The following is an 8,409-nucleotide window of genomic DNA, read 5'->3' as shown; positions in this document are numbered from 1 at the left end:
CACGGATGCAAGGCGCTCAATTCCGGCGAAGGTGACACTACCATTGTCACTACGATGGCATGATCCGCGAACCTGCCATCGACCTCCCGAACAATGTGCAGGCCGCCGCCGCTCGCGTATGGATCGAGAACTCTGAGGGCCATGCCATTGCCAAGGAGGCCTTCGAGTCTACCCTCCCGCTTCGCTACGCTCCAGAGCGTCAAGTGTGCCATGGCCGGTCGCACGTTGCGCGTTCGGTTCAACGACCCGCACTGGCGACGCGATGGGTACGAATACGATCTTCGAGAGCCCCGAGGGCCTCTCGCTTCGCCAAACTCTAGAGCGTCAAGCGTGCCATGGCCGGCCGCACGCTGTATATTCGTTTCACAGCACGCATTGACGACGCGATGGGCACGAACATGGTCTCGAAAGCACGGTCATCCAGGCGCAGTAGGTGGTGGACGCGTGCCTGTCGCATCTTGCATTCACTGACGCGCTCCGCAGATTGATTCGTTCGGCAACGTCATATGTTCCGTACAATCCTGAGATTTGGAAAGACCTCCTGGCCCTGACGGGCGCGCTCGAGCAGAGTCTACTCGACAACTTCGCCTTAATCCGGCCAGCTTACCTGTCCGAGGAAGACGCGAGGAGACGTCCATGCGCAGCGGCTTTGCGGCGCCGACATTTGGCGTGCTACACCTACGACCCCAGAGCCCAAACAGACCGCCGACGCCGTCACGGTCGCAGGGCGGGGGGCGTACTCTCTGCGGGCTTCAAGCTTCGAGCTCTTTGAGCGTTCTCCGCCGAGGAAGTGCACCCCGGGCGTCGGTGTCGCTGGAAAGTTGCCATCGAGCGGGTCGAAGTCGAGGTCGTGCTCGATTCGCCCGGGATCCCGAGCGAGCCGAGTGAACACTCGCGCTTGGAGGTTCTCAGCCTCCGCCAGGGCCTCTGCTCTGTTGCCTGCAGCTAGGAGGAACGCGACGAGTGTGCGATTGCGATCTACAGTGCCAAAGCGTCACTGCTGGTGTCGCTCGACATCATGCGCCTGAAGTTGACGCTGGCCTTATCTGCCTTGGCGAGCCACTTCCGACATGCGCTGTAGGGTCCGCCGTACCTGCCAGGGAAAGAATCTGCGCGAAGCAAAGCGAAGTGGAGCGGCCCATATCGTCACGCTGAATGCCGAGACCGACAGCTGCGCGTGGTGCGATGAACAATTGGCCGGCAAAGGCGGTAGCTACCGGGGCTGTTCTACCAAGGTACGCAAGGTGTCTGCTGTTGGTTATCGACGTTGACCTCCACTTTCTCGGGACGATTTTCGTTGAGGTATCAGACAGCATGAAATTGATGCGGCGGCGCAAGTTCACCCGCGTCTGTGATACCGGCTTCAGCATTCTTTCCTCTACAATGAACCCCACGCCCAGGTCTGTGGCCGCGATAACGATATCCCGTCCTATGCTCTTTGTTCGATACCGAGCTGACGACGAGATGACAGCGTTCCAAGGCTAACCTCCATAGGCCTCTGATACTGCCGATGCCCTGGCGAAATACACCCCTGCGATTGACAGGGTTCGCCACCTCGCAAATACGTGCGGGTGAGAGGCACACGTTCCAGGTGGGCTGGAGAAATACACCCTTGCGATTCACCGATGGATTATGCATACCAATCGTAGTAGTAAAAGTGCCTTTGTCGACCATGTAGACTACAAGGTAATATTCGCAAGGTTTGCCTCTCTGCGCTCATTAATAGCTATCTTGGGACAGATATCTCTGTACCCTTCCGGAAGCTTGATATATGTCCCCTTGTCGGAACTCCCTGTTGCCCAAATACGGTCACTGGATGACCATGGCAGCCATGTCAGCTCACGGAACTGAACGAGCAGTTTTCCACGTATAGTTTTTTGGCCGCCTATTCTCACTTTGGCCGTGAGGACCAGCCATCGCGTCCAGTAACTGCACGAGCCATAATGGTAAGTGGTCTTCGGCCGTTGTTTCTGCATATCGGTGGTTGGGAAAAATCGGTTAAAAAAGGTGGTCTCCCAGGTTGAAGGGGATGCAGTCTTCACTATGGCGCAACGGAACGGCAGCTGAGACGATTGATACAGGTTCTCTGTTGCCTGATTTTGTTCCTCGTGTGGGAGCGTGCAGTAGTTTTCTTTCTTGCTCCGCGGGATAACTGCAACGATATCTCGCAGAAAATCGTGCCAAATGCCGTTGACTTCGCGATCAACATCTCCCGCATCTCCATGTTCGTGGGGTAGTTCGCTCATAGTAAGAAGAGGTCGCAGACTGACGCCAGCATCGGCCAGTCCGAAGTCAATGTCGCGTTCTGGTGAATGCCGCGGCGGGCCAGATGGTACCTTTCGCCGCTTCCTCGTCGGACCTGAGAGCTTACGCTTAGCTTTCTCGCTGCTTTGCATGAATAAGAGCTCGAGTTCTGGAAAGGTGGGCCGGTTATAGATGAGCGCGTAACTGGCTGCATTGAGTGTACGCTGTTCAGGAAGGGCGAATACGTCGTGGCGGTATCTCACGTCGGAGACAAAGTAAAGTCCTCGCTGTTCGATTGTAGGGACCATCCGACCATCAGCTACTATCTCGTCCAATTCGGCCAAGTTTTCATCGTCGTCGGCTTCGGCTTCGGCTTCCCACAAGGCCGCAGCGGATACAATTTCATTGTCCCAGCTCTGCTCCCCGGGACGGAAGATGTGCGAGTTCTTGATCCATATGGCAATAGCCCCCATTCCTAACACTGGCCGTAACACCCGCAGCTGTGGTGACGCTTCTGTAAGAGCCTCGAAAACGTATTTGACGGCCGCAAGCCTCCACCAGCGGAATTTCCTATTCATTTTTAATATTATTTCACCTTCAGCCTAGAAGTATCTGCTTACCACCAAATTGTGGGATCAAATCCAACCACTGCAGAATTGATTAAGTCCCGACGCATATCCCTTAACTTATGCGCCGGGTGCCGGCTTTGATGGATAGCCTTCAGCCTAACCTCGTACCGAGCAGCTCCTTCCTGTTTCACACCGCCATTTCCGGAACAGGTGTCATAGAGGTTACCAAGAGTCTCGATATCTTTAAGGAACCCTCCCATGCGATGCGGCAACAGGTCTTCCGCTCTGTGTCGCCTGAATGAGCCTCGGTGGAGCTGGTATGTGGCAGATTTGTCTGTTGTGTAGACATTGACATACTGCACATAGTCCTCAGCTCCGACAGTTGGAACTTCAACACGGAATCCAGAGAGATCATACAGGAGGGAGGAAATATCCTTTTTGAAGCGAGAGCCGTCAACAGTGGAGGTAATCTTTTCGGGAGCTGCATGGGGAAGGGCATACTGAAGTAGCTCCTGGTGGCAACTTGTTCTCCACTGGAGTACTAAGTCAGGCGATTGGATCTCCAGCCCGATATCGATATACCATTCATTTTCGGCATGAAACATGTTATCCCTATCGATAATCTTGAAGGTATCTTCTAAAGCCTGGTCGCATGCATCTGTATCTTCTGGGGAATGTAAAGTAGCTGATTTGGTTCCTCGCCACTCGTGAACAAAGAAGCTGTTCTTGAAGTATGTGTGGCGATCTAGATTGTTCCTGAGTGCATCACAGAAGACAGAAAGAAGATGAGGGGGGATGTCGTGTCTGCTGAAGTGAAATTGTTGTCTTTCGTCTCTCATGGACATAAGGCATGCACGATAGTTAACCGGCCAGTGAGAAATGGACTGGGGGAGCACAGTTGCAACCGCAGGCCTAAGGCAATTGTCGTAGAACATCTCCAATTCCTCACTGGTGACCCGCTGGTCTTCTCCACGCTGGTACATGTGAGGGAAGAAGACCAGAGTCTTCTGACGCAGTTCGGCTGTGGAAAGACAGATGTTGGGGATCTTGTGTAGGTCCACCTTCATTGGGCGATCCCATTGCTAGGCATGTTATCAGATGGCTTTAGTCACCTCACGGCATATTGAACTGCTCACCGATAAATGTATGAACTTTTTCAGATGGTTGGACTTTGCTAGACTATCCCTGAATGGCGCGGCGGGGTAGACAGCGAGAGGTATTCGGAAGGGCAAGTTGGTTGTAACACCGATGAGAGAGTCAAAGTCTCGAGTGAGCGTGATATTGCTGAGGTCGCTGAGTGATATGCAATCTTTGAAGACATCGATATTGATTCGCTTTTCACCTTGAGCTGTGGATATTCTGCCGGCAAGAGCGAACTTCACGAAGGCTGGAATAGCCCGCGTCGCCGCTCCCTGGTGGATGATGGCTTCCGCGTAGTTGACGAATTCTTGCAAGGACCACGTTTCTGTGGGGAGCTCTTCGTCTGGATACTGGGACATGGTCGTTCACGCGTTCACGTCCTGCGTTTTGTGGAGCTGAAGTAGCAAGTCGATTTATCGTAGACAATGGTATGGTAATAACCGAGGGCGACGTAGCGCTTTAAAGACCAGGCGCTCCGGGGAGGTCAGTTCTTGACTCAGCCCCTTCTCTCTAAGGTAAGTACGGATGTACTGATGGATATTTCGCCAGAATATACCGGTCAATTGACGTGCAGACACGTCAGGGAAGTGCACGCCCATCTCGCTCGCCGTTTGACAAGCTCCTCCACACGACCCAAACCTACCATGTCAGACTATCAGACTACACCAATCGCACCTCAAAATATTGCACCTCAGAATATTGCACCGCAGGACGGTGGCTCCGGCACAGCTCCCGAGCCAGCCCGGGACGTCGAGCCGGCACCGATCACAGAGCAGGAGGTGGGTGAATACCGAGAGCAAGACCGTTTCTTGCCAGTGAGGTACTTGCCTCAAGATTGGTCAACTGCTAAGCTGATGGCCGGTTCAAACAGATAGCAAACGTCTCCCGCATCATGAAGGCATCTGTGCCCGGCACTGCCAAAATCTCGAAGGAGGCCAAGGAGTGTGTGCAAGAATGCGTCTCCGAGTTCATCAGCTTCATCACTTCCGAGGCGGCCGAGAAGTGTCAAATGGAGAAGCGCAAGACCATTGGTGGGGAGGAGACTCTCTGGGCCATGCTCACTCTGGGCTTTGAGAACTATGCGGAGACTCTCAAGATTCATCTCGCAAAGCTGCGTCAGGTACGCTCCGAATTCTTGTACAGCGTGGGATGACCTAGCATACCACTCTGAAGCCCCAGAATCAGTCAAACGCGTCCGGCGCGAATGCACGACCAGATACTGGAACCTCAAGCGACGCACGCGAGGAATAGCTCGTTGTCGCAGTATGCACCGTGTAACACCGTACCAGTCTCACTCTCAGCACTGTTGTAGACTGCTATGACTCTGGCTTCCCAAGAGCTCTTGACGGAAAATGACCTGCGACTCCGCCGATGCTTCGTACTTATCTCGTGTCCTCTGCACGTCGATACTCTCTTGCATAAAATTGTACTGTTTGTACCATACAGCTTGTGACTTCCACGTTAAATTTCACCTTTACCCTTGATGGAATGCTGCTTTGCTTGCAAAGTGCTATAAGCTTGAATACATGCGTAATGACCGCATCGTCGGGCGCCTTAACTCTGACCTTCGCTTCCATCATGCCTTTTGGCGAAGTCGTCTGTGGTGCTCCAGGCAGCGGCAAGTCTACGTACTGCTACGGAAAGAACCAGCTATTCAACGCACTCAACAGGCCCATTGCCATTGTCAACCTCGACCCTGCAAATGATAGTATCCCGTACCCCTGCGCAATAGACATTTCGTCCCTCGTCACGCTTGATGCTGTCATGCAAGAGCACGGCCTGGGTCCGAACGAAGGAATGCTGTATTGCATGGAGTATCTTGAGGCAAACTATGATTGGCTCGAGGACCGACTGAAGAAGCTCAGCGACGACGCCTACGTTCTCTTCGACCTTCCAGGCCAGGTCGAAATCAGCACGAACCACGAAAGTGTGCGGCGTATAATACGCCGGCTGACCAAGAACGGGTTTAGGGTGCGTCATGCGTACATTCCGATGGAAGCTTAGACTGACCAAGCCGTACCCTAGCTAGCTGCCGTACATTTATGCGACGCACACTACGTGACGGACGCCTCAAAGTTTGTTTCTGTGCTCATGCTCTCGCTACGCGCAATGCTACACCTCGAGCTTCCGCATGTCAACGTGCTCTCGAAGATAGACCTGATTGCGCAATACGGCGAGCTCGGTGCGCTCTAGCCGTCGTTCCCCGCCACGTGCTCCACGCTGACATCGTTCTATAGACTTCAACCTCGACTTCTATACCGAGGTTCAGGACCTGGCATACCTGGAGAATGCACTTACCGCCACATCTCCGCGATACAAAGAATTAAATATGGCTATATGCTCTCTTGTAGAAGATTTCGGCCTCGTCGGCTTCGAGACACTTGCGGTCGAGGTCTGTACATCCCTATTCTCATGCCCTACACTGCGCTAACACTTGTACAGGACAAAGAGTCCATGCTCCACCTGATGCGCATTATAGATAAAGCGACTGGCTGCGTCTTCGTTCCGCCACCAGACGCACGGGTTCCGCAGGGTGCAGTGAACAATACTGGTGCTCCGCCGACGCAGAGGCCGAACATGTTTAGCCTCATGTCGAGCGCTATAGGCCCGATGCCTGGACCACGCAGCGACGTGCGCGACGTCCAGGAGCGCTGGATCGACGCGCGAGAGGAGTATGATGAGTGGGAGCGTGCGCAGTGGCGAAAGGAAGGAATTGCAGTACAGGAGCAGGCGCGGAAGAAAAATCACATACGGCAGCGTGGTGTACAAACTCGCGATAAAGATATCCCAATGTCGACTTCATAGGAGTTCATTCACACCGTGTAAATTAGAGAACAAGACCGCTCAATTCAATATTTCAGAACTCTACCCTTTTTCGAGTCCAGACTCTACGAAAGGAATAACACTAAAAACATTTATATGATCTCCTGGAGATAGACTAGAGGGCCGTTTCGAACGCTTGTCGAGGGTCGTACAGTTGCATGATAAGCTGCTTCACACCAGCCATCCACAAACCAATATCATCTGTCATAGAACCAGTCCTGAGGAGGTCGATGTGGATCGCAAGTGCGGACTCGCGATCTCGAGCTTCCATAGCTGTGAAAGTACGCGTGAGCAAGGGCAGAGGGAAATGAGACGGTAACAGGACATACCGCGTGTTAGCTCTAAGAGCTGATCGCAGACCGGTTTCGACAGCATTTCGCAATTGAGAGCGTCGAACAGCGGGTTAATGCGACGTTCGAGGTCATCAGCGAGACGCTTTTGCTGAGGCTTGGAGGCTCATAATTAACTTCAACTTGCACACCGACCGTGATAAAACTTACTGGAGTCGTTTGTTTGACGATCTCGAGCTGTTGGGAGATGATGTTGAAGATCGGCCTCAGGTGATCTGGGATGTGGCTCCTATCGCCGGGAGCTGTTGGCACTATCAGCTCAACGTCTTAAAGTGCTTGGACAAATGAACACATACGATATCTCGGCTGCGGTGGGCCCGGCTTCGCCTTCGGCGGCGCGGAAGGGGCGAGTTGTCCGGACCCAGGAGGAGGCGCCATCGAGGGAGCACCAGCAGGTGGCATACCGAGCCTCGCGGCGCCACCAGGAGGCGGAGGCGCGAACGAACCCTGTTGCGGCGGTAGCGCAAAGCCTCCCTGCGGGGGCGGCGGAGCATACCCGCCTTGCTGAGGGGGTGGAGGCGTATACACACCCGGCTGCTGCGGTGGCGGCGTTCCGCGTGTGAGCGCGGGTGAAGGCGTGCCACGCATCGGCGGCGGCCCAGGCGGAAGATGTGTTGGAGCCGCAGGGGGCGTCTGGTGGGACACGTGGCCGCGAGGCGGAGGCATGGTAAATTGCCCCTGCGATGACGGGCCTCGACTGAGCCCAAGGCCCTGCGATGGCGACATCATGTGCGACGGCGGGGGAGCCGTGCCCTGTGGGGGTCCCTGCGACGGAGCACCATGCGGAGGGTATGGTCCAGGTGCTTGTTGAGGAGGGGGAGGCATACGCTGGCCTTGTGGTGGCGGCGGCGGTCTCTGCTGCACGCTGCCTGGGCGTGGCGGTGGCGGCAATGCTGTCGGTGGCTGTCCATGTGTTGGGGTGGGGGGCATAATGCCCTGCGATGGCGCATTAGGGAAGGGGGATATGATTGCCGAAGGCTTACTGGCGTTTGTATTCGCGTTCGCAGGCGTACGGCGCGCGGTAACGTGAGCAGGCACGTCGTTCCATCCACCGTTGTCGCGCTTGATGACAGGACCCTTCGGCGGAGGGGCTAAAGGAGCTGATGGAGTGCTACGGCGGGGTGGGGGAGGCATAGCAGGCTGCTGATTGGGCACGGCCGGTTGGCCATATGGTCCGGACGGGTATCCGGACGGTGCTGGTGGCTGGTGACCTGACTGGCCCGGCGCGACAGGTCGTGCGCCATATTGAGTAGCAGGAAGAGCATACGCAGGAGCTCCACCAT

General features: G+C 54.9%; 5 protein-coding genes across 5 annotated transcripts; 3 read left to right on the top strand and 2 right to left on the bottom strand.

Moving 5' to 3' along the window:
* Positions 1-59: 59 nt before the first annotated feature.
* Positions 60-772, top strand: PHACADRAFT_202035 (uncharacterized protein; the record flags this gene model as incomplete). Its single annotated transcript, XM_007402305.1, has 3 exons — positions 60-266; positions 321-433; positions 484-772. The coding sequence occupies 3 exons, from the start codon at positions 60-62 to the stop codon at positions 770-772; spliced, it is 609 nt and encodes a 202-aa protein (XP_007402367.1).
* A 907-nt stretch (positions 773-1,679) lies between these two features.
* On the bottom strand, positions 1,680-4,312 carry PHACADRAFT_107575 (uncharacterized protein; the record flags this gene model as incomplete). Its single annotated transcript, XM_007402304.1, has 3 exons — positions 1,680-2,086; positions 3,337-3,895; positions 3,950-4,312. 3 exons carry the CDS (start codon positions 4,310-4,312, stop codon positions 1,680-1,682), a joined length of 1,329 nt encoding a protein of 442 aa, XP_007402366.1.
* A 229-nt stretch (positions 4,313-4,541) lies between these two features.
* On the top strand, positions 4,542-5,421 carry PHACADRAFT_265845 (uncharacterized protein). The gene has a single exon (XM_007402303.1). The coding sequence runs from the start codon at positions 4,846-4,848 to the stop codon at positions 5,104-5,106; it is 261 nt and encodes an 86-aa protein (XP_007402365.1). The 5' UTR covers positions 4,542-4,845; the 3' UTR covers positions 5,107-5,421.
* A 110-nt stretch (positions 5,422-5,531) lies between these two features.
* Positions 5,532-6,758, top strand: PHACADRAFT_202032 (uncharacterized protein; the record flags this gene model as incomplete). Its single annotated transcript, XM_007402302.1, has 4 exons — positions 5,532-5,924; positions 5,979-6,135; positions 6,191-6,345; positions 6,396-6,758. The coding sequence occupies 4 exons, from the start codon at positions 5,532-5,534 to the stop codon at positions 6,756-6,758; spliced, it is 1,068 nt and encodes a 355-aa protein (XP_007402364.1).
* A 133-nt stretch (positions 6,759-6,891) lies between these two features.
* PHACADRAFT_202031 (uncharacterized protein) lies at positions 6,892-8,260 on the bottom strand (the record flags this gene model as incomplete). The annotated part of the gene is made up of 4 exons (XM_007402301.1): positions 6,892-7,049; positions 7,106-7,223; positions 7,277-7,368; positions 7,423-8,260. 4 exons carry the CDS (start codon positions 8,258-8,260, stop codon positions 6,892-6,894), a joined length of 1,206 nt encoding a protein of 401 aa, XP_007402363.1.
* Positions 8,261-8,409: the final 149 nt, after the last annotated feature.

Source organism: Phanerochaete carnosa (genome assembly GCF_000300595.1).
Source record: "Phanerochaete carnosa HHB-10118-sp unplaced genomic scaffold PHACAscaffold_92, whole genome shotgun sequence".
In the NCBI taxonomy this organism is placed as follows: Eukaryota; Fungi; Basidiomycota; class Agaricomycetes; order Polyporales; family Phanerochaetaceae; genus Phanerochaete; species Phanerochaete carnosa.
The sequence above is the reverse complement of the archived record's forward strand: the minus strand, read 5'-3'. Positions and strand labels throughout refer to the sequence as shown.